This window comes from Schistocerca cancellata, chromosome 12 (genome assembly GCF_023864275.1).
Source record: "Schistocerca cancellata isolate TAMUIC-IGC-003103 chromosome 12, iqSchCanc2.1, whole genome shotgun sequence".
Taxonomy (NCBI): domain Eukaryota; kingdom Metazoa; phylum Arthropoda; class Insecta; order Orthoptera; family Acrididae; genus Schistocerca; species Schistocerca cancellata.
Window position 1 is genome coordinate 150,933,158 of NC_064637.1, and position 25,082 is coordinate 150,958,239.

Here is a 25,082-nt window from a genome sequence, read left to right on the forward strand (position 1 = left end):
GGTATTTGATATTAGTAGACTTCTCTTGGCCAGAAATGCAGTTTTTGCCATAGTGAGTCTGCTTTTGATGTCCTCCTTGCTCCATCCGTCATTGGTTATTTTACTGCCTAGGTAGCAGAATTCCTTAACTTCATTGACTTCGTGACCATCAATCCTGATCTTAAGTTTCTCGCTGTTCTCATTTCTACTACTTCTCATTACCTTCGTCTTTCTCCGATTTACTCTCAAACCATACTGTGTACTCATTAGACTGTTCATTCCGTTCAGCAGATCATTTAATTCTTCTTCACTTTCACTCAGGTTAGCAATGTCATCAGCGAATCGTATCATTGATATCCTTTCACCTTGTATTTTAATTCTACTCCTGAACCTTTCTTTTATTTCCATCATTGCTTCCTCGATGTACAGATTGAAGAGTAGGGGCGAAAGGCTACAGCTTTGTCTTACACCCATCTTAATACGAGCACTTCGTTCTTGATCGTCCACTCTTATTATTCCCTCTTGGTTGTTATACATATTGTATATGACCCGTCTCTCCCTATAGCTTACCCCTACTTTTTTCAGAATCTCGAACAGCTTGCACCATTTTATATTGTCAAACGCTTTTTCCAGGTCGACAAATCCTATGAAAGTGTCTTGATTTTTCTTTAGCCTTGCTTCCATTAGTAGCCGTAATGTCAGAATTGCCTCTCTCGTCCCTTTACTTTTCCTAAAGCCAAACTGATCGTCACCTAGCGCATTCTCAATTTTCTTTTCCATTCTTCTGTATATTATTCTTATAAGCAGCTTTGATGCATGAGCTGTTAAGCTGATTGTGCTATAATTCTCGCACTTGTCAGCTCTTGACGTCTTAGGAATTGTGTGGATGATGCTTTTCCGAAAGTCAGATGATATATTGCCAGACTCATATATTCTACACACAAACATGAATAGTCGTTTTGTTGCCACTTCCCCCAATGATTTTAGAAAATCTGATGGAATGTTATCTATCCCTTCTGTCTTATTTGACCGTAAGTCCTCCAAAGCTCTTTTAAATTCCGATTCTAATACTGGATCCCCTATCTCTTCTAAATCGACTCCTGTTTCTTCTTCTATCACATCAGACAAATCTTCACCGTCATAGAGGCTTTCAATGTATTCTTTCCACCTATCTGCTCTCTCCTCTGCATTTAACAGTGGCATTCCCGTTGCATTCTTAATGTTACCACTGTTGCTTTTAATGTCACCATAGGTTGTTTTGACGTTCCTGTATGCTGAGTCTGTCCTTCCGACAATCGTATCTTTTTCGATGTCTTCACATTTCTTCTGCAGCCATTTCGTCTTAGCTTCCCTGCACTTCCTATTTATTTCATTCCTCAGCGACTTGTATTTCTGTATTCCAGATTTTCCCGGAACATGTTTGTACTTCGTCCTTTCATCAATCAACTGAAGTATTTCTTCTGTTACCCATGGTTTCTTCGCAGCTACCTTCTTTGTACCTATGTTTTCCTTCCCAACTTCTGTGATGGCCCTTTTTAGAGATGTCCATTCCTCTTCAACTGTACTGCCTACTGCGCTATTCCTTATTGCTGTATCTATAGCGTTAGAGAACTTCAAATGTATCTCGTCATTCCTTAGTACTTCCGTATCCCACTTCTTTTCGTATTGATTCTTCCTGACTAATGTCTTGAACTTCAGCCTACTCTTCATCACTACTCTATTGTGATCTGAGTCTATATCTGCTTCTGGGTACGCTTTACAATCCAGTATCTGATTTCGGAATCTCTGTCTGACCATGATGTGATCTAATTGAAATCTTCCCGTATCTCCCGGCCTTTTCCAAGTATACCTCCTCCTCTTGTGATTCTTGAACAGGGTATTCGCTATTACTAGCTGAAACTTGTTACAGAACTCAATTAGACTTTCTCCTCTTTCATTCCTTGTCCCAAGCCCATATTCTCCTGTAACCTTTTCTTCTACTCCTTCCCCTACAACTGCATTCCAGTCGCCCATGACTATTAGATTTTTGTCCCCTTTTACATACTGCATTACCCTTTCAATATCCTCATACACTTTCTCTATCTGTTCATCTTCAGCTTGCGACGTCGGCATGTATACCTGAACTATCGTTGTCGGTGTTGGTCTGCTGTCGATTCTGATTAGAACAACCCGGTCACTGAACTGTTCACAGTAACACACCCTCTGCCCTACTTTCCTATTCATAACGAATCCTACACCTGTTATACCATTTTCTGCTGCTGTTGATATTACCCGATACTCATCTGACCAGAAATCTTTGTCTTCCTTCCACTTCACTTCACTGACCCCTACTATATCTAGATTGAGCCTTTGCATTTCCCTTTTCAGATTTTCTAGTTTCCCTACCACGTTCAAGCTTCTGACATTCCACGCCCTGACTCGTAGAACGTTATCCTTTCGTTGATTATTCAATCTTTTTCTCATGGTAACCTCCCCCTTGGCAGTCCCCTCCCGGAGATCCGAATGGGGGACTATTCCGGAATCTTTTGCCAGTGGAGAGATCATCATGACACTTCTTCAATTACAGGCCACATGTCCTGTGGATACACGTTACATGTCTTTAATGCAGTGATTTCCGTTGCCTTTTGCATCCTCATGTCATTGATCATTGCTGATTCTTCCGCCTTTAGGGGCAATTTCCCACCCCTAGGACGAGAGAGTGCCTTGAACCTCTATCTGCTCCTCCGCCCTCTTTGACAAGGCCGTTGGCAGAATGAGGCTGACTTCTTATGCCGGAAGTCTTCGGCCGCCAATGCTGATTATTTATCAAAATTTAGGCTGTGGCGGGGATTGAACCCGGGACCGAAGAAGTTTTGATTATGAATCAAAGACGCTACCCCTAGACTGCCCATTGGCAGTGATAAATCTATGCTAATGATGTGATTCGCCTCACGTCCCCCTCTTCTCCTATACTGGCATGAAGTTTACTCCTGGATGTATTAAAAATGTGTGCTACCATCCTTTCCCTTCTTCTTGTCAACGCTTTCTACAAATTCCTCTCCTCAGCAATTCTACAGGGAACCTCCTCGTTCCTGATCGTTAGGATCACTCAAAAAGAAACAAGCCGGAGGCTGAAAAATGAAAACCTCTTAGGTACCATAACAACATTGCTTTTGTCTGATTTCTTTCACAAATATCTTTGATTAAAGTCGTTTGTCAAATATTTGACAGTGTACAATGGAAGGTCTGATCAAATATATCTTTGATCAAAGTTCATTGTTCAGTGTTAGAGATTGGGCCTAACTTTCATCAGAGTTGGGCTCATTGTATACTCATTTCACTCACTCCAGTTGATCCTAAGCTGTAAAATGACTTTAAAAGTTTCCCGTACTATATGTTGACATAAAAACTAACCTTACATCCGCAGAAAGAACCGCTGTCCACCATCCAAAAACTGTTCCCGACCTTATTATCCTACCTGCGGACAAAGTCTCCGCCACTGTCGTTTTGAACCACAAGGATTACCTGGCAGAAGGACTCCTCCAGCTGTCAGATACTTCCACCTCCAAACCTTGCCCTGTAATCCAGTAGGATCTCCAGACACTACTCAAATCCTTGGGCCCAATCCAGAACCTCTCCCTGGAGTCCATCTTTGTACTAACCCCCACCACTCCTTGCAGTCCTATCTTCTACATGCTTTCTAAAGTCCGTAAACCTAACCACCCAGGATGCCCCGTTGTGGCCGGTTACCATGCCCCCACTGAGAGAATGTCTGCTCTTGTAGATAAACATCTTCAACCTATTAACCGGAACCTACCCTTCTGTATAAAAGATATCAACCATTCCCTCCACAGACTCCACAGTTCCTGTCCCTTTACCACACGGTGCCCTGCTCTTCACTATTGATGACACCTTCCTGTGCACTAACATTCCTAATGCTCATGGCCTTACCGCTATTGACCACTGCCTTTCCCAACGCCCGATAGATTCCAAACCAACTATCTCCTGCCTAATCGCCATGGCCAACTATACCCTCACCCACAATTACTTCTCCTTCGAAGGCATTACCTAAAAACAAATCCAGGGTACGGTTATGGGCACCCGCATGGCACCATCCTATGCCAACCTATTCATGGGCCATCTAGAGTAATCCTTCCTAAAAACCCAGAATACTAAACCCCTCACTGGGATCAGATTGTTTGATGACATCTTTGCTATATGGGTGAGAACACCTTATCCACATTCCTCCAGAAACTCAAATACTTCTACCCCCTTTTGTTTCAACTGGTCCTACGTAACGCAACAAGCCACCTTCTTATGTGTTGACCCCACCTCAAAGATGGCTACATCATTACCTCCGTCCATATCAAACATACTAACCATCACCAATACCTCCACTTAGACAGCTGCCACCTGTTCCATACCAAGAAGTCCCTTCCGTACAGCCTAGCCATTCATGGTCGCTGCATATGCAGTGATGAGCAGTCCCTCTCAAAATATACTGAGGGTCTGACTGAAGCCTTCACTGACCGCAGTTATCCTCCTAATCTTGTACAAAAGCAGATATCCCACGACTTACCTTTCCAGTCTTCCACCAGCTCAAAAAGTCCCACCGTCCGGCCACAGAGGAACGTTCCCATCGTAACTCAGTACCACCCAGGACTGGAGCAACTGAATTACTTTCTCCGCCAGGGTTTCGATTACCTCTCGTCGTGCCCTGAAATCAGAAATGTCCTGCCCACTATCCTTCCCACCCTTCCCACAGTGGTAGTTCCACTGTCCACTGAACCTACACAATATACTCATCCGTCCTTACACAACCCCTGAACACAGTCCCTTACCTCATGGCTCATACTCCTGTAATAGACCTAGATGCAATACCTGTACCATACATCTTCCCACCACCACGTACTCCAGTCTGGTCACTAACATCACCTATCCCATCAAAGACAGGGCTGCCTGTGAAACCAGGCACGTAGTCTACAAGATAAGCTGCAACTACTGTGCTGCATTCTACGTAGGCGTCCGTCCACATGAATGGCCACCGACAAACTGCGGCCGAGAAACGAGCGGACCTCCCTGTTGCTGAACTCGCTGCCAAACATGATATCCTTCATTTCAATGACTACTTCACAGCCTGTGCAATATGGGTCCTTCCCACCAACACCAGCTTTTCTGAATTGTGCAGGTGGGAACTTTCCCTGGGATACATCCTACATTTCCGTAACCCTCCTGGCCTCAACCTTAGTCACTATCCTCACCCATCCAGCCCTTTCCCTGTTCCCAGTTGAGCACTACACAGCTATCATTCCACCACCACATCCAGTCTTTTTATTTCTCTCCTTTTCTGCTACTTCCCCCCACCTCTCCCCTGCCCTCCGTCTAACCTGCAGCACTTCACTGTCTGCCACTCCCACTGTACTATTCCTCTCCCTCCCTGCTCCAGTCTCCTCCTTGCCCCCACACAATCCCATCATGCACTGGTGCTGCTGTTCGCAGTGTGGTTTCAGTTGCCCAAGACAACAGTTGTGTGTGTGTGTGTGTGTGTGTGTGTGTGTGTGTGTGTGTGTGTTGTTGAAGGCCTTAAAGGCTGAAAGCTTTAATTGTGAGAATCTATTTGTTGTGCCTATCTGTGACTCAACATTTTTGCTATATGGTGAGTAGCAACTTTCCTTCTCATGATATTGTTACATTCCATCCTTGATTTTCCATTGTTTGATTTTTCCCGTGATGTGGTTTTTGCTTATTTTCTACTTTTAGCTTTAATCTACCCCTTCCTCTGAAGAACAGCTTGCGTATCTGATTTAAGACATTTCTTGATATAACCTTTTTCCTCCCTGTACAATTCGGTAATCAAAAACTTTGCAGAACATTGATTTCAAACCTACAGCATACTTGAGACTGTCTGTGGGCATTCATAGCTGGGTGACCCACACTAGAAAATACTACAGATGGTACCGACAAGGCACTTACAGTTCAAGTAAGAGGTCATGCTGAATAGTAATTCTTCAAAATGTATGTGAACTTTGTAAATAAAACAAACATTATTAACAGTCAGTATCTAAAAAAAAAAAACCACAGCCTCACCCCTTTTTGGACTGCTTCATCACTCATAGTGAAGTCCTTGAAAGTGTTCCTTAAGTTCTGGAAACAGATGAAAATAAAAATAGAATGGGGCCAAGTTGGGACACTATGGAGGAGGACTGGTTGACAGTGTATGCAGGGCATCAGATTGTTGCAGATGTGGTCTGTCATTGTCTTGCTGAAGGAGAGGGTGCTCTGCGTGTGGAGGAACTCTTCAAATTCAAAACTAGATTACAGCATGCTGTTTCTCATGCACCGACATAAGTTATGTTGAATACTGCCATGTTACACGCTATACTTCGGATTTCTCTAGCAGCAGAGGACTGCAAATGTGTGGATATCAAACATAAAGGTGTAATATGTTAGTAATGTTAGTTTCATATAAACCTTTGAGTTTTCACATTAAAAATTTGGAGCGTTTACATTCCAGCGTGCCCCTGTAGAACTGAAAAAACTCTTTGCTTTACATGAAGACTCATGGTGTGGGTGAGTAGCTGAAATACGTGTACTGGTTTTGTTGGACTCGCAGCGCATGTCTCACCACCACCACCACCACCACCATCCCACCACCACCACCACCACCAAAACTGATAAGCCTGGTGGTATAAGACTGGGTGCAAATGACTTAAACCTTTGTTACGCAAACCTGTGAAACCAGAACTGACATGGGGTCATAAGCATTGCCAATCCCCTACACAGACCCCATTTCATTTCAAAGTAAGAGAAGGAGCAACACACAAACCAAAGCAAAGTGGAGTACACAAAGCATTTGGTAATGGCAACTGCTGAAGTTGGCAGTGTCATAAACGAGGTACTGTATTTACTCAAATCCAAGCCGCACTTTTTTTCCAGTTTTTGTAATCCAAAAAACCGCCTGCGGCTTAGAATCGAGTGCAAAGTATGCGGAAGTTCTGATAAATGTTGGTAGGTGTCGCCACAACTAACTTCTGCCGTCAAATACATGTAGCGCAACACAGGTATGCTTTGCAGGCACAAAGATAAATACTGGCGCCAAAACCTCTGCGTCAGTAAATAAATTAAAAGAAAAGGTAGAAGAATGTAAACATTATGCCATGTATTCTTTCGCGTTTGCTGCTATCTCATTTAAATCCGGTCTGTCTAATAACCTACGAAACTAGAGTGAGACAACAGCAAACGCGGAAGAATATACATATCGTGTCATGTTTATATTCGTATTATTCTTATGCTGAATAGTGATACAGTCAGAAATGAAGCATGGCAACTGACTAGATTTTTAAATAAAAGATGACTCTAATTTCTGTGCAGAATGTAATGTACTAAAGAGGCGTCTGCAAAGATTTTCAAACGGAGAAAATTTTTCGCTAAACTCTCGTTGAGAACATAATCTATCATATGCAGTCTATTATTTGGTTCTTGTTGATCATTATCAAAGAAAGCAGCAGTGTAAGTAACAACAAATAGCAGTCTCCGGCCATTGTTTCGCTTATGAGACAATTCCTCTCTTTTTTTTTTTTTTTTTTTAATTGTAAGCCACGTGCGCGCACAAAAGCAAGCCATGTTGCGAGCGGCAACAGGTCGTGAACACTCATTATTAGAATGCGACAAACAATGCATGACACAGTACAATAAAGCATTTTCAGCTTAGAGTGACACATAAACACCTAAAACAAAAAAGAACGGCACTTAACAGATCAAAGCAAAATAATCAATCGATTCAAACCACATGAAGCACGTGAAAAAGGAAGGGTACCCGTATAAATATGGACGGAGCACCTGCCACATAGCATTGGCTACCTGGTAATGCTTAACTGTCAAGCTTACGACTCGAACCAAACTACTGTAGCTGTATCTTCATCCATTCGACCTCAATTGTGTTTCACGTTACAATGGACCAACTTAGTTTTGATTTGGAGGGGTGGTCTAAAGCTTTTCTCTTACCTTGAATTTCGAGTCTCAAATTTCAGGAGCGGCTTAGATTCGGGAAAATTTTTTTTCCTTGATTTCGAGTCTCATTTTTCAGGTGCAGCTTGGATTCGAGTGCGGCTTAGATTCGAGTGCGGCTTAGATTCGAGTGCGGCTTAGATTCGAGTGCGGCTTAGATTCGAGTGCGGCTTAGATTCGAGTGCGGCTTAGATTCGAGTAAATACGGTAGTTATGGTCCTACCTCTGCTGTTACCTATGAAATAATAGTCCAGTACAACCCTCTCCTTTCTCCCCCCACCCGAAGCTGTGACATCGAAGTGTCTGAATAGTAGCCGGCAACTGTGGCCGAGTGGTCCTAGGCGCTTCAGTCCGGAAGCGCACTGCTGCTATGGTCGCAGGTTCGAATCCTACCTCGGGCATGGATGTGTGTGATGTCTTTAGGTTAGTTAGGTTTAAGTTGTACTAAGTCTAGGGGACTGATGAACTCATATGTTAAGTCCCATAGTGCTCAGAGCCATTTGAACCATTTGTCTGAATAGTACAAACTTCAGCTATGAGACAACCATATGTATTTCTTTGTTCTAATATGCAAGGTCTCGCAGCTGACTCCTATGTTGCCATATCTGGCGTATGTATTGGAGGGATTAATGTGCTGACCATACTAGGTATGGCACCAGTGCATAATTTATGAGAGCACTAATATATCGTTGTTCGTCCATTGATGTGGTCTTTTTTTGCAGATATACTCCTATGCCCATTCTGTTTCTAAACTTGAGTTCACTAGATGCACAGTACCAGTAACTGAAAACTTATTTTATTGTTACTTATGTGCAGAAAATAAAGTTATTTCAAACATTATCCAATATGATAGTTCATCCCAATACGGTTCACTGTGAAATAGCATTTGTTAGGTGCTAGCTGAGTACCCTCCATTGCCCTGCTATATATTTATCTCAGTTCTGTTGGTCCATCCTCCCCCCCCCCTCCCCCCGTTCATCTCCTGTTTCCCTCTCTCTCTGTGTTGCACAATGATAAAAGTTTGTGGGTACATTCAGCAGCTTTGTAGATACTCTCCGCTAAATGTGTTGCATGTAGTTAATAGTAAGGAAGTAATAAATAAAAATGTCGTGAGTGATGCAACAGTTTTACTGCATGTTGTTGCTGTTGTTGTTGTTGTTGTTGTTGTGGTCTTCAGTCCTGAGACTGGTTTGATGCAGCTCTCCATGCTACTCTATCCTGTGCAAGCTTCTTCATCTCCCAGTACCTACTGCAACCTACATCCTTCTGAATCTGCTTAGTGTATTCATCTCTTGGTCTCCCCCTATGATTTTTACCCTCCACGCTGCCCTCCAATACTAAATTGGTGATCCCTTGATGCCTCAGAACATATCCTACCAACTGATCCCTTCTTCTGGTCAAGTTGTGCCACAAACTTTTCTCCTCCCCAATCCTATTCAATACTTCATTAGTTATGTGATCTACCCATCTAATCTTCAGCATTCTTCTGTAGCACCACATTTTGAAAGCTTCTATTCTCTTCTTGTCCAAACTATTTATCGTCCATGTTTCACTTCCATACATGGTTACACTCCATACAAATACTTTCAGAAATGACTTCCTGACACTTAAATCTATACTCGATGTTAACAAATTTCTCTTCTGCAAAAACGCTTTCCTTGCCATTGCCAGTCTACATTTTATATCCTCTCTACTTCGACCATCATCAGTTATTTTGCTCCCCAAATAGCAAAACTCCTTTACTACTTTAAGTGTCTCATTTCCTAATCTAATTCCCTCAGCATCACCCGATTTAATTCGACTCCATTCCATTATCCTTGTTTTGCTTTTGTGGATGTCCATCTTATATCCTCCTTTCAAGACACTGTCCATTCCATTCAACTGCTCTTCCAAGTCCTTTGCTGTCACTGACAGAATTACAATGTCATCGGCGAACCTCAAAGTTTTTATTTCTTCTCCATGGATTTTAATACCTACTCCGAATTTTTCTTTTGTTTCCTTTACTGCTTGCTCAATATACAGATTGAATAACATAGGGGAGAGGCTACAACCCTGTCTTACTCCCTTCCCAACCACTGCTTCCCTTTCATGCCCCTCAACTCTTATAACTGCCATCTGGTTTCTGTACAAATTGGAAATAGCCTTTTGCTCCCTGTATTTTACCCCTGCCACCTTTAGAATTTGAAAGAGAGAATTCCAGTCAACCTTGTCAAAAGCTTTCTCTAAGTCTACAAATGCTAGAAACGTAGGTTTGCCTTTCCTTAATCTTCCTTCTAAGATAAGTCGTAAGGTCAGTATTGCCTCACGTGTTCCAGTATTTCTACGGAATCCAAACTGATCTTCCTCAAGGTCGGCTTCTACTAGTTTTTCCATTCGTCTGTAAAGAATTTGTGTTAGTATTTTGCAGCTGTGGCTTATTAAACTGATTGTTCGGTAATTTTCACATCTGTCAACACCTGCTTTCTTTGGGATTGGAATTACTATATTCTTCTTAAAGTCTGAGGGTATTTCGCCTGTCTCATACATCTTGCTCACCAGATGGTAGAGTTTTGTCAGGACTGGCTCTCCCAAGGCCGCCGGTAGTTCCAATGGAATGTTGTCTACACCAGGGGCCTTGTTTCGACTCAGGTCTTTCAGTGCTCTGTCAAACTCTTCACACACTATCATATCTCCCATTTCATCTTCATCTACATCCTCTTCCATTTCCATAATATTGTCCTCAAGTACATCACCCTTGTATAGACCCTCTATATACTCCTTCCACCTTTCTGCTTTCCCTTCTTTGCTTAGAACTGGGTTTCCATGAGAGCTCTTGATGTTCATACAAGTGGTTCTCTTATCTCCAAAGGTCTCTTTAATTTTCCTGTAGGCAGTATCTATCTTACCCTAGTGAGATAAGCCTCTACATCCTTACATTTGTCCTCTAGCCATCCCTGCTTAGCCATTTTGCACTTCCTGTCGATCTCATTTTTGAGACGTTTGTATTCCTTTTTGCCTGCTTCATTTACTGCATTTTTATATTTTCTCCTTTCATCAATTAAATTCAATATTTCTTCTGTTACCCAAGGATTTCTACTAGCCCTCGTCTTTTTACCTACTTGATCCCTTGCTGCCTTCACTACTTCATCCCTCAAAGCTACCCATTCTTCTTCTACTGTATTTCTTTCCCCCATTCCTGTCAATTGTTCCCTTATGCTCTCCCTGAAACTCTGTACAACCTCTGGTTCTTTCAGTTTATCCAGGTCCCATCTCCTTAAATTCCCACCTTTTTGCAGTTTCTTCAGTTTTAATCTACAGGTCATAACCAATAGATTGTGGTCAGAGTCCACATCTGCCCCTGGAAATGTCTTACAATTTAAAACCAGGTTCCTAAATCTCTTGTCTTACCATTATATAATCTATCTGATATCTTTTAGTATCTCCAGGGTTCTTCCATGTATACAACCCCTTCTATCATGATTCTTAAACCAAGTGTTAGCTACGATTAAGTTGTGCTCTGTGCAAAATTCTACCAGGCGGCTTCCTCTTTCATTTCTTAGCCTCAGTCCATATTCACCTACTACGTTTCCTTCTCTCCCTTTCCCTACACTCGAATTCCAGTCACCCATGACTATTAAATTTTCATCCCCCTTCACTATCTGAATAATTTCTTTTATTTCATCATACATTTCTTCAATTTCTTCGCCATCTGCAGAGCTAGTCAGCATATAAACTTGTACTACTGTAGTAGGTGTGGGATTCGTATCTATCTTGGCCACAATAATGCATTCACTATGCTGTCTGTAGTAGCTTACCTGCATTCGTATTTTCCTATTCATTATTAAACCTACTCCTGCATTACCCCTATTTGACTTTGTGTTTATAACCCTGTAGTCACCTGACCACAAGTTTTGTTCCTCCTGCCACCAAACTTCACTAATTCCCACAATATCTAACTTTAACATATCCATTTCCCTTTTTAAATTTTCTAACCTACCTGCCCGATTAAGCGATCTGACATTCCATGCTCCGATCCGTAGAACGCCAGTTTTCTTTCTCCTGATAACGACATCCTCTTGAGTAGTCCCCGCCCGGAGATCCGAATGGGGGACTATTTTACCTCCGGAATATTTTACGCAAGAGGACGCCATCATCATTTAATCATACAGTAAAGCTGCATGTCCTCGGGAAAAATTACGGCCGTAGTTTCCCCTTGCTTTCAGCCGTTCGCAGTACCAGCACAGCAAGGCCGTTTTGGTTATTGTTACAAGGCCAGATCAGTCAGTCATCCAGACTTGCCCTTGCAACTACTGAAAAGGCTGCTGCCCCTCTTCAGGAACCACACATTTGTCTGGCCTCTCAACAGATACCCCCCCGTTGTGGTTGTACCTACGGTACGGCTATCTGTATCGCTGAGGCACGCAAGCCTCCCCACCAACGGCAAGGTCCATGGTTGATGGGGGGGGGGGGGGGGGGGGGGTTTAGTGCATGAGTAGTGAAAATGTAGTAAGCGATAAACTTTTCCTTTTACCATTTTGTGTGAGTTGTCAGCAAGAAAAATTTTGGTGGAGGTTTGAAATTATGTGTAAAGAGTGCTGGAAGTCGTTGAGTGCTCTTTCTCAAGTACTGGAGGAACAAAATCTGAATTTTTGTGCATCAAGGGCTACACATATTTTCCAACCCCACCTACACTTTTTTCATGGGTAGGTTGTTCTTACCCCCACAGCAGTTCTTTCTACACAGCGAGTTATATGTATACAAAGTTTGATAGGAATCGATCCAGTAGTTTTGGAGATTAGTGTGTTCAAAGACACAGACAGATACAACAGTTTTACAGACTGCTTATTACTATATATATTTTCTCGTTTTGAGATAGAATTTGGATGTCTCAAGTACAGTTTTTTCAGGCCCCTACTGATTGGTAAAACTGGCAAGGTGTACGTAAAGCTTCTCATTGTTTTGTGCAATTATTGACAGTGTGCTATTTTTTTATGGCCCTGTTCTGTAGTTTGAAAACTGTCTTCATATAGTGACCCATTCCAGCTTAGCCTGCGTAGCTCAGAGTATCGATGGCAGGACGACTTGTCTGGAAAAATGATAATAAATTACATACACACAAACTTTCCTTGCGAATCGCTGTCAATTAGTGGAGACTGTATCAAAATCCGTAGGGCGGTTTCTGAGATTAGTGTTCATATACAGATAGAAGAACATGGTGGAGAATTCAATTTCAACATGTATAGATCTATCTGTAAGTGAGAGTATGTATCTTGGCGTCATTCATACTTCTGGAGCCAGTGAGTAATATTCTGTACAAATGACTTAATGGTTTGGCAGTCTGAGGGAGGGTGTCTTTCTGAAACAAGTTAATGTCAGGGACTGAGAAGTAATCTTGTAAATAGGTTAGTAACTTGAGAAATAAAATTAAGAATGGTGGCCTGTACTAACACCTATGAGTTACTCAGTGAGTGAGTGTCACTTCCTGTTATTAATGTGACTATGTTCTCGTGTCTTCAGGCATCAGCGAGTGCGTAGATGGCGAAGGCTGCGAGTCGTCGAGCACTGCCTCGCAACGTGACGCGTCCGGTGACGAAGCATCGACGGCAGCCAGTTCGCAGTGTTCGGACCTGAAGCAGCAGCAACAGCACCAGAGGTCTACGCCGGGGTACAATTTCGTCGCAGACGACTTCGAGGGGATCACCGTGCTGAGGACGACGTGCCTAGAATGTGAGACAGTCACTGAACGTAAGGAGACGTTCTGCGATATCTGCGTGCCCATAGCCACGGACCAAGACTCGGACGATGGTGGGTACCTGACAGTACTGGCCGAAGTAGTAGCTGTGTTTGCCGTGTTCTGAAGTTTTGTACTTTTCATTGTCTACTTTAAGGTCCTATTGGAGATCTGGCCCTTTAATGGATTGCAATACTTTCCAGCTAAATCTCCCAGTAGAGTGTGAGTGGGGGCAGAGGGCTTTGTGATATAGAAGGTTTGGGATGGGGTCATGCGGTTCTAGCATTTGTGTGATAACGGAGGGCGACCTCCCAAAAAACCGTAAGTCCTCACATGAAGGCAATAAAAATAAGCTGTACATGGACTTGAATGCTGAAAGACTTAATTACTGGAAGTCATTCTGCCACCGTAACACTAGAATGGGCTCACCTATGCATGAAGTGCGCAAAACACAAATAACATTGGCTTGCACCGCTCCATTATTTTTCAGTTATGAGCCTGTACCCATTCCTCCAGTATAGCTAACACAATGATAAATTTTTTGTCATACATCCCAATGAGCAGGTGAGAAAAAATTTGCTCTCTGCAAGAAAATGCCTCAGATTCTGAGCTAGCAGCAGAATCCCACAATGAGGCAGTTGATGCACGTTTAGAGGGGATCTTATGCATCTGCACTGTTTAATGCTATGAGTGGGTCAGAATTGTGGGTAAATCTTTTATGTGGCAACAGTGATGCAATGAAAGTTTTCTATTATTGTGCAATTAAACAGTAATTGAAATAAGATTAAACATACTATACTGAGTTAAATCAAACAATGATAAAATAAACTGTGATTTACCTTGGTAACATAAAGACAGCTATCCTTTATATGTGTACGAAGTACGCTGCTTGTCCGCTCGTTCTACGAAAATTGTGTCCCTGCTCGAGGGTTAATCTGGAAACACTTAGGAACAAAGCATACAAGCATTCCACAGAAAATACTTTTTGTGTGTCAGCTAATCGGCATTGCTTGGTCTTCAGTGTCTTGTTGTGGATCTCGTTAGATTTGTACGTAGATTGGTTGGCTGCTTATTTAGATAGGTTGGTTGGTTAGGTTGATTGGCTAAGCTGTACTGTAGGTCCAACAGGGGGGGGGGGGGGATATGTGGAGTGAGCAGATTAACGCATGGTTTCTGGAGAGGAGCAGCAGCCTCTCCAGTAGCTGCTGGAGCAACAGTCTGGACGTCTGACTGATTCGGCCTTGTAAAGTTAGCTAACATGGCCGTGTTGTGCTGGTAACTGTGAATGGCTGAAAGCAAGGGGAGACTGCAGCCATCATTTTCCTAGTGGCAAGCAGCTCTGCTGTATGGTTAATGATGAAGGTAACCTCCTGGGTAAACATGTTCCCCTTCGGGTCTGCAGGTGGGGACTACTCAGGAAGATGTCATCAGGGAAAACAAAACTGGCATCCTAGGTGCTGGAGTCTGGAATGTTAGATCCCTTAATCAAATAGATAGGTTAGAGAAGTTAAAAATGGTAATGGGTAGTATGAAGGTACTTACACATAGACGGAAAAAAAATGGCAGCACTGGGAGTTGTGTGAAATAAACGGAAGTTGGTAGAAATCTTTCTCCATCTGAAAGATGACGTCCATTCTAATTTTGAGCTAGTCGCATAAGAGTGGTGCAAGTAGTGCTACTTTGAGGATGCAAATCAGGTTTGTTTTAAGTATGCGCCATAACAGTTGTGAGCTTAGTGCCTTCGAAATTGTACGTGGCGAGTTGATGTTGATCAACAGTGCCTTTAAGGGGAATTAGAACAGAGAAATTTTTTTTTCACATTTTCAGATTTTTATCTCATAAAATTTGCCATTTTCGGAAGAAAATTATACAGGGTGAAGCGAATTTGGCACACTAGAGCATCACAGCACGACTCCTCACGTGCCAGCGATGAAAAAATCTCTCTGACTAAATTTCGTCCAATGAGTACATCTGCAGAAAAGGACGTTAAAGACTGGCAATCTGGCAACGATGTAACCAAATGTACAGTAAGTATCTTTGTCAGCAGTTGTCAGTTGTGCTGTACAGTTGGTGCAGTGGATAAAGTTTTGGGTTAGCATGCAGGAGATCAAGGGTTCGATCCTTGGTTGGAGTGCATTTTTTTTTATTTGCTAATTTCATTCTGTATCCTAATTTTACAACGTTTTGCAATGCTTAACATAACAAATATGTGATTAGACAAATAATAGACAGTTGAAACAAATGACCTGTCGAAGGACAGAATAGCTGTAAAAACAATAGCTGTTTAAAGATGCTAAAGATGATAGCACAGTACAATAACACAACATCTTCTTGTCATTTATACTACATGTAATTTGAGCACTCAGATGTCAGACATTAGCAACCAGTGACAATAATAATGTCCGTATTAATGATCATTTGACCTTCACAACAGAATACATTGTCCTCAGAACAACAGATGCTTAAAGCGAACTCCCTGCACATCCAAACATTGCGCAACCCACTGGATCTTAGAGCTCTGGGCCCTTCGCAGCGAAGCTGTGTCCTCAGTAACTAGAGCAGCATGATGAACATGCGCCACCAATTCTTCCACATTCGTTGGCTGAGTAGAGTGCATGTGCTCCTGCAGGTGTCCCCAGAGGAAGAAATCCAGGGGAATTAGGCCAGGTGAACGCGGTGGCTATACAACTGGACCTCCATGTCCGAACCATTTTCCTGGAAATGTTGTGTCCAAATACTGTCGCACATTCCAGAGTGTGGAGGTGCACCATCATGTTGGAGCCATATTTTCTGCCGAACATGTAGTGGAACATCTTCCAGCACATCAGGCAGATAGTTTGATAGGAATGCATGATACCTTCGTGCAGGCAACCAGTCAGGCAACATGTAAAGGCTCAAACACCTGTCGCCCAATATTCTGGCCCAGACGTTGATACCAAAGCGACTTGATATCCATGATCGCAGGTGACTTGCGGGTTAACCTCACACCAATGGTGGGCATTGTGCAAATTGACGACACCCTCACGAGTGAATGCTGCTTCATCCAACCATATTATGGTGTTCACAAAGTCATTGTTGGCTTCCTGTTGTTGTTGGAACCATTCACAGAATTGTATCTGCTGATGGCCATCTGCAGGATGCAGGTGTTGTGTGAAAGCATAATGATAGGGGTGAAGCCCATGCACATGCACCATGTTAACAACCGTGTGTGTTGTGAGACATGCAGCTGCCTTACTATGCTACATGTACTTCGCTGAGGTTCTTGGTGTATGACCTCCAGAATAGCTTCCTCAGTAGCTGGAGTACGGCAAGTCTGTGGATGACCTCTGTCATGTGATGGTGAAAGGAGAGAACATGACTCCCAAAGGGGCAGCTCCAGCTGATGAAACACATTTTTATCTGGTTAGCATTGATGAGGATATCTAAGAGTATATTCACGAGCAGCAACACTAGCTCGGTTATCAGATGCACCAAGGACCAGAAGCATATCCACATATTCATTGTTTGTGTATGCCATACATCTGCCACACTGGTTTAGAAGTTTACAATGAGAAAATTCTATAAGTCTATACATGTACATTGGAGTCTGTCACGGGCTTGTTACTCCACTCGCAACTAGTCCCTGTCTGGTGGACAGCGCATATAGTATAAACACGCCGTCAGTCCTGTGCGCTGTTCCACCTAACACGAATTACACCTTTGACAAATATTGCTCAGCGTGATTCATCCCGACACCGCTAATTGTGGAATGTTGGGTTTCGAATTGTACTCTTTCCCTAATGGTAACAGACATGATGTTTCCACAATCCCATTGATAGAATAATAATAATAATAATAATAATAATAATAATAATAATGTCTGAGAAAGGAAAGAAATATCCATTTTTAACCAGACATAACGTCTGAGAAAGAAAAGAAATAACAATAATAATAATAAATTGAGATACGTACTAAACAGCATGCGGTTACCAGACTCAGCATTGAAAGGCATAATTAGTGGGGCCATAGTGATAACACATACAAATAGTAATCGAATTTGGACATGATTCATAAAGCATGTTCCCAGTCCTACTGGTAACATAAGGCACTAACGAAATGCAATGGACTTGAACAAGGCAAGAATAGTAGTTGGTACTAATCTATGGTACCATTGGGGGAGGGTACAATGAAAGCAGGTCTCGCATCTACTAGATGAAGTGGTGCGAATAAATTCATGCACATGATGGGAAAAGGGCTTCTTTCAAAGCTGACCAATCTTCCTTCCATTTCTACAATTGTAGTGTGTAAGTGCAAATATTTTCCAGAGGACCTGCTCCAATCGCTGTTAACAATTAAGATGCCAGATGCTGTACCACCTGGACTAAATTTACCAAATAAAAAACATATACCTCAACCCAGGAGCAAACCCTCAACCTGCTGCATGCTAACCCAACATGCCATGAAAGTACAGAACATTCTCATTGTGCCTACATGGTTGGCATGCTTCATTATTTGAAGGATCACATAATGAATTTAGACAATGTGCAGCATACAGTTAATTGTTGACAGCCATCTGAATTGGTCACTTTGTCAACTGCAATTGAAAATGGAGACATCAGTTTTGTGCTGGTATTAAAAAATTTTAATTTGAACAGTTGGACTGCCACACAAACCAAAACAGAATTGGATGTTCACATGGATTCTGCGCCACAGTAAAAGACAATTTACTTTGGGATTAATTTAAATGTGGTTGGACAGTCACTGAAGACAAGGTGCACTCCATCCATCCATTTGAGTCACCACAAAAGAAACAATTGACAAAATTCATGACATTGTAATGCAAGAGTGCCGAATAAAGATCTGTGAGTTTATTGAGAGACTGTTGACATCTGAAAAGAGTAAGTGCATAATGTTACGTATGGAGAATTGGCTATGAAGAAGCTGTGTGCAAGGTGGGTGCCATGCTTACTGACAGTTGACCAAAAGCACATCTGGCCCGTTCCAACACAATGTCTGGTGATATTTAGTCATAGTCTGGAAGGCTTTTTGATTTTTAACTGCTGATGAAACTCGGATACATTGTACACACCATCGTCATAACGATAGTTAAAACAACTTTCGCCAGCCAGCGGATTCCCAATAAATAATTCTTGTAGACTTTTTGAAAAAAGGCAGATCCGTACTGGGACTCAATTATGCTTCAATGTTGGATCGCTTGAAAGTTGAATTGACCGAAAGAAAACCGAATCTAGCAAGAAAAAAGCGCTCTTTTGTGAGGCTAATGTACCACCCCACACATCAGTGATTACAGTGATGAAAGTTCATGAATTGGTTCCTCCTGTGTCCTACTGACCATTCTTAACCACAAGTGACACCTTCCTGACTTTGGCTCACTGGGAAGAAATTTTCACCAAATGAAGAAGTGGTAGTTGCAGCCGACGAGTATTTTGCAGTGTTTGTCCAGTGATTTTCCAGGTATTTCATCAAGTTCTGCCAAAGTGTGTATCCTTCAAAAGAGACTATGAGGTGTGATCAAAAAGTAAAAGGATTTTTTAATTTCACAGGGTTTATACATCAGATTTTCAAGATTTTTTATTTTGTTGATAAACACATTCTTGATGTTGCATTTTCAGCTGTTTTGAATATTTAATTCATTGTTGACAGTCAGAAGGTTATTCATGTTTTAGAGTGCTCAGTGAATTTTGGCTTTTGAGAGAAATGGCTCAAAGAATCTGCATTAAATTTAGCTTGGAAAATGGAATGAAGTGCAGCACAGCTTGCTCCCAAATGTTGGAAGTGGCTTTTGGCAAATATATAGGAGCAGGACAAGAGTTTACAAGTGGTATAAATATTTCAAAGAGGATTCAAGGTATTGAAGGCAGTGGCCACCCTGGACACGATAGCACATAAATTACTGATGATAGTTTGGGAGAACTGAAGAAAATAGTTCTGGAAAATTGGCGAATCACCATCAGATAGGTTGCTGTTGATGTCTGCATATTCTTTTTCTCATGCCAAGCAATTTTTCAGACCTTTTGGGCATGAAACATTTAGCAACAAAGTTTGTTCATTTATTGTTGAATTTAGACCACAAACGACAACATTTGGGAATTGCTGAATGAAGTCTACAGTTATCCAGAACTTCTAAAGACGGTTGTAACAAATGAATAAACATGGGTAGACAGATACGACTTAGAAACAAAGGTTTGAAGAGCCAAGACTGAAAAAGATTACACATGTTTGATCATGTGTGAAGGTTCCTCTTACCATTTTGTTAGATTACAATGAGAGCGCAATCTTCATCTCTGCGAAACTACTGCAGCATCCATCCATTTGAACCTGCTTATTGTTCAACTCTGTTGTACAACCACAAGCAGGCAGTCTTTAGTGGTGAAGTGTAATTATGGTGTGGCGGTGTGACCTGTGTTCGTCTTTTTGACATAAGACACAGACTCGAAGCTATCTTACTTGGACTGACTCGCAAACAAATTTCCAGCATACATGCAGTGAGGTGATCGTCACGGGATGCCAATATGCCCATCTACACAAGGCTGTAATATCACATACACAAGGTGTAAAAGGGCAGTGCATAGCAGGAGCTGTCATTTGTACTCAGGTGAGTCATGAGAAAAAGTTTCAGACAAGATTGTGGTTGCACAATGGGAATTAAGATTCTGAACGTGGAATGGTAGTTGAAACCGTACGAATGGGACGTTCCATTTTGGAAATGGTTAGGGAATTCAGTAGTCGGAAATCCACAGTGTCAAGTGTGCACCAAGAATACCAGATTTCAGGCATTCTCTCTCATCATGGAGTAACACAGTGGCTTCCACTTAACAACTGAGAGAAGGTTATATAGAGTTTGTCTGTCATAACAGACAAGCAACACTACATGAAATAACTGCAGAAATCAATTTGGGTCACACGACCCGTTAAGACTGTGCGGTGAAATTTAGCTTTTCTGGGCTATGGCAGCAGAGGGCTGATGAGTGCCTTTGGTAACAACACAACAGTGTCTGCAGTGCCTCTCCTGGGCTCATGACCATGCTGATTGAACCGTAGATGACTGGAAAACAGTGGCCCGGTCAGACGAGTCTAGATTTCAGTTTATAAGAGCTGAAGATGGGGTTCGAATGTGGCACAGATCCCACAAAGCAATGGACCCAAGTTGTCAACGAGGCACTGTGCAAGCTGGTGGTGTTCCATAATGTGGTTGGCTGTGTTCATATGGAATTGAGCAGGTCCTCCCTCTGGTCCATCTGAACCAATCATCGACTAGAAATGATTATATTAAAATGACAACTCCTCCAGCTGTACTTAAGATTTTATATTTATCTTAATTACAGCTGGAGGTGTTGTCATTTTAATAAAAATTATACCAGCTGTTTGCCACCTTCATTCGGCTTCTTAGAGACCACTTGCAGCCATCATAGACTTCATGTTCCCAAATGACAATAGAATTTTATGTATGACAATGCGTCAAGTTGTTTGTGATTGGTCTGAGGAGTGAATTATTTGGCCACCCAGATTGCCGAACATGAATCCTGTAAAACGTTTGTGGCACATAATCGAGGGGTCAGTTTGTGTACAAAAATTCTGCACTGGCAACATTTTCGCAGTTACGGACGGCCGTAGAGACAGTGTGTGTAGGGGACTTCCGACGACTTGAGTCCGTGCAACATCAGGCAAAAGGAGGTCTGAAATGATATCAGGAGATACCTTATGACTTTTTTCACCTCAGTGTAAGTCACTGCCATTCTCAGAACTTTCCGCCTCTCCACATGTAGTTAACTTAATGTGATCTGATAAGAAATTGCGAGGTGTGTACTTTGATTTACCCGGCTGTCATTTCCAGAGAGCTGTCCTGGAACGGCAGGCGTGTACCAGTCGGCGGTGGTCACGAGCGAGCATCTGCGCGACTTGAACAAGTACTGGTGTGAGCAGTGCCTGCGCTACAACGAGGCGAGACGGCAGGTGCGCTACGAGCGGCTGCCCCGGCTGCTCGTGCTGCAACTCAAGAGGTTCTCCTCCACCTTTGGGTGAGTGCTCCTCTATGGAGACGTAATATCCTTCACTGACAAAGAGAGGTCCCCAGTGTTGATATTGACTCTTTGAAACAATCTGTTGGAATCAGAATGAGATTTTCACTCTGCAGCGGAGTGTGTGCTGATATGAAACTTCCTGTCCCTAGTTCTGCAAGGTTCTCAGGAGAGCTTCTGTAAAGTTTAGAAGGTAGGAGACGAGGTACTGGCAGAAGTAAAGCTGTGAGGACGGCGTGTGAGTCGTGCTTGGTTAGCTCAACTGGTAGAGCACTTGCCTGCGAAAGGCAAAGGTCCCGAGTTCGAGACTCGGTCGGGCACACAGTTTTAATCTGCCAGAAAGTTTCAATCTGTTGGAATGTTTCCTTGGTCTTTATTTCCCCAATGGGTTGTAAGGAATAGGCTGTTGAAACAGTCAATTAGTCAATTTGTAACTTCTGTATCTTGCTAGGTTTTGTGTGTCTCTTAGTGTTTTCCCTCATTGTTGCTGTGCAGTACTAGTGCTGAAAGGGTCCTGCTATTCAGTACCCTTGAACTGTGACACAGCATCTCCCGTGTAAACTTCGATCTATTGTGTCGAAGATGCTGAAAGAGACTTTTTTGTTCCAGTAGAATAACACGCTCAGAGAAATTGATCTCAATATGTTTTGTATAATGTAAAACAACAGTACATCAGAATCTGAACGTAAGTGCAGTGATGATTTCTTTGCTGTCAGAGGTAACATTGCTCCATGCTTTTCCTTCGTGATCTCACAGAGCAAACGACTCCACCCGGCAGGCAGAAGTGCCAGTCTGTGGCCTGCATTGCCGATAGCACAGGATTGGTACAATTCTGATCTGCACAAACCATCAGAAAACATCCCTAAAGTGGGGTGCTTCCCTACTTACTACCTACCTTAACACATGAACATCTTCCGTTGGCCAGTGGATTTCAAGGACCTGGGGCATCTTACACTATACTGTGTTACCTCACTGTATGGTGTTGTAGGTTAAGCCATTCACCCCAGTAGGCGCTCATTTGCGAGAAACTGCAAAAAAAGTCGAAATTTCACTTGGTGCTCTATAGCTTTAAAAATGGTAACACTTTGCAGACTGGTTGCATAGTGCAATGGTTAAGGTACTGACCCGGTGCAGAAAGTTGTCGGTTTGAATTTTGTAAGGTGCTCTGAAATTTATTTTAAAATCTTTATCAACATGACTTTTGATCATTATTTTTATTGAATTCGTTGGTTTAAATGTAATTCTTTTCTAGTCCTTTGTTACATTGTACTAGTCATTATATGAAATACATCATTTGCTCCCATTTCTCTTCCTATCAGTCTTTTTCCACTTAAAATTCTTGTTCATGTGATTTTGGTTATTGTTGTGTATTAATTTTGACTTAATTTCTTACATTTTATCATCTTACATTTTCGCCCGGCCGTGTGATTGCATTCATTCTCTCATTTTGCTCGAACGTTTTCTTAGTTATAATCCCTGGTTTAGTTTAAACGATCATCCACATTACTTCTACTGTAGTGCAATGAGGGTTTATATTTTATATGTTTGTATGAAGAGTGCCATTCAAAAGATGTACCACTTCTAACAAAAAATTACATTGGCACCATTGCACAGTCAGTGTGTAAATAGACCATGGAAATTTTCGCTCTGCAGTGGAGTGTGTACTGATATGAAAATTGGTTAGCTTAGTTGGTAGAGCACTTGCCCTTAAAAAGCAAAGGTTCTGGTTTCAAGTCACAGTCCAGCACAATCGGCCAGGGTATAATAAATTATTTTGTCTTTTTGTTTTCTTGGGCCTCAGGGGCTCAGCATTTGTTTGCTGGGTATGGGCTTGGCAACCCTAGGATTCCTCATGTGGGGACTGGCAAGTGGCGTCGGTCCTCTGTCACAGTAAGCTCTGGGCATGCTTCAGTGACCACTGTGAGATGAGATGTAGTGTGGTGGTGGAACATTTGTGTCACAGGGTATGAGGATTTCACCTTGCCCCCCCCCCCCCCCCTTCCCCAGCAGTTGTGAAATGGTTCCTTGCTGTTAAACTGGACAAAGCAGTGGAACTATTTAGGAGTTGAAACTTCCTGGCAGATCAAACCTGTGTGCCCGACCGAGACTCGAACTCGGGACCTTTGGCTTTCGCGGGCAAGTGCTCTACCATCTGAGCTACCGAAGCATGACTCACGCCCGGTCCTCACAGCTTTCCTTCTGCCAGTATCTCGTCTCCTACCTTCCAAACTTTACAGAAGCTCTCCTGCGAACCTTGCAGAACTAGCACTCCTGAAAGAGAGGATACTGCGGAGACATGGCTTAGCCACAGCCTGGGGGATGTTTCCAGAATGAGATTTAGGAGTTCACAAAAATTGTGATTATTACATTCTTGTGTTGCATAACTCCTTTAACTCCAGTGAGAGTGTGGTCACCTGCCGTGACATTATGGACATCGACATTGCCTAACTCAAACAAGGATGGGCGTCACAGGGGATGGTGGATGTGGAGCAAAGGACACCTAGGAATAATGGAGAAATTGAGGAGACTGCTGCTTTCATTGTGACCTTCAATTCTCTGACACTACCTGGCAAGTGTGTACCTGTGTACCAAAGCCTATGTGGTGTTTCAGATGCCAGCTTTTTGGCCATACAATGTTGAGTTGAGGAGGCGAAGTGACCATTGGGAAGTGTGGAAAGGCAGTCGATGAAGCTGGGACTGACTCTACATCTCCAGCAGTCTATTGTGGACTGTTCTGGGAGCCACACAGTCTGGAGCCGAGACTACTCTATTTTTGCAGAGGAATGCAGAATTCAGGAAATAAGTGACCAGGTGGATCTCCTATACAGAAGCAAAAAAGGAATATAAGATGACTAAACCCCTTACACTTCTGTGCTGCAGAAACCTGTTCCTAAAGTTTACGCTTTGATGCAGTCGACATCTAGTGTACCACTGTCCACTGTCAGCACCTGTACTTGAATGAGTATGTGCCAAAGAAAAGTTAATAAAGATATAGCAATTCAGGTATCTATGACAGAAGAGACCAGCAATGCTTTTGCAGTGAGCATCATGAAGGCATCCCAAAAGCAGAGTGCTTGTCAGTGCCCACTTTCTTCGAAGAAAAATGCCTCTCCCTGCCCCCTTTTACCACCTCATCCTTGCTGGGAAATGGACCAGGCAAAGGGTCTCAGCAATTGTGTTGAAAACTGTTCCGTGGGCTATTGGATATCATTGTGGCACGTCTGACTGATGACGACATGGATTTTGATGTCACATCACCGGACCCAGGCAGCTCTCCACCCTACCTCGTTCTACAAGTGGCCCACCATCCGAGTGTAAGGACAGGGGTAAATAAAGACCACACTGATGAAGTGGCTTTCATAAGTGGAATATGAATGAACACAGGACTC

The 25,082-nt window shown here is 42.6% G+C and overlaps 1 protein-coding gene across 1 annotated transcript in view; it reads left to right on the top strand.

Moving 5' to 3' along the window:
* The window catches only part of LOC126109539 (ubiquitin carboxyl-terminal hydrolase 1), a 90,367-nt gene that overhangs the window by 37,866 nt on the left and 27,419 nt on the right, over positions 1-25,082 (top strand). Inside the window, exons 6-8 of the mRNA XM_049914557.1 lie at positions 6,537-6,644; positions 13,462-13,749; positions 21,510-21,693. Coding sequence (XP_049770514.1) covers positions 6,537-6,644; positions 13,462-13,749; positions 21,510-21,693 — 580 coding nt within the window. The remainder of the gene's footprint in view (positions 1-6,536; positions 6,645-13,461; positions 13,750-21,509; positions 21,694-25,082) is intronic.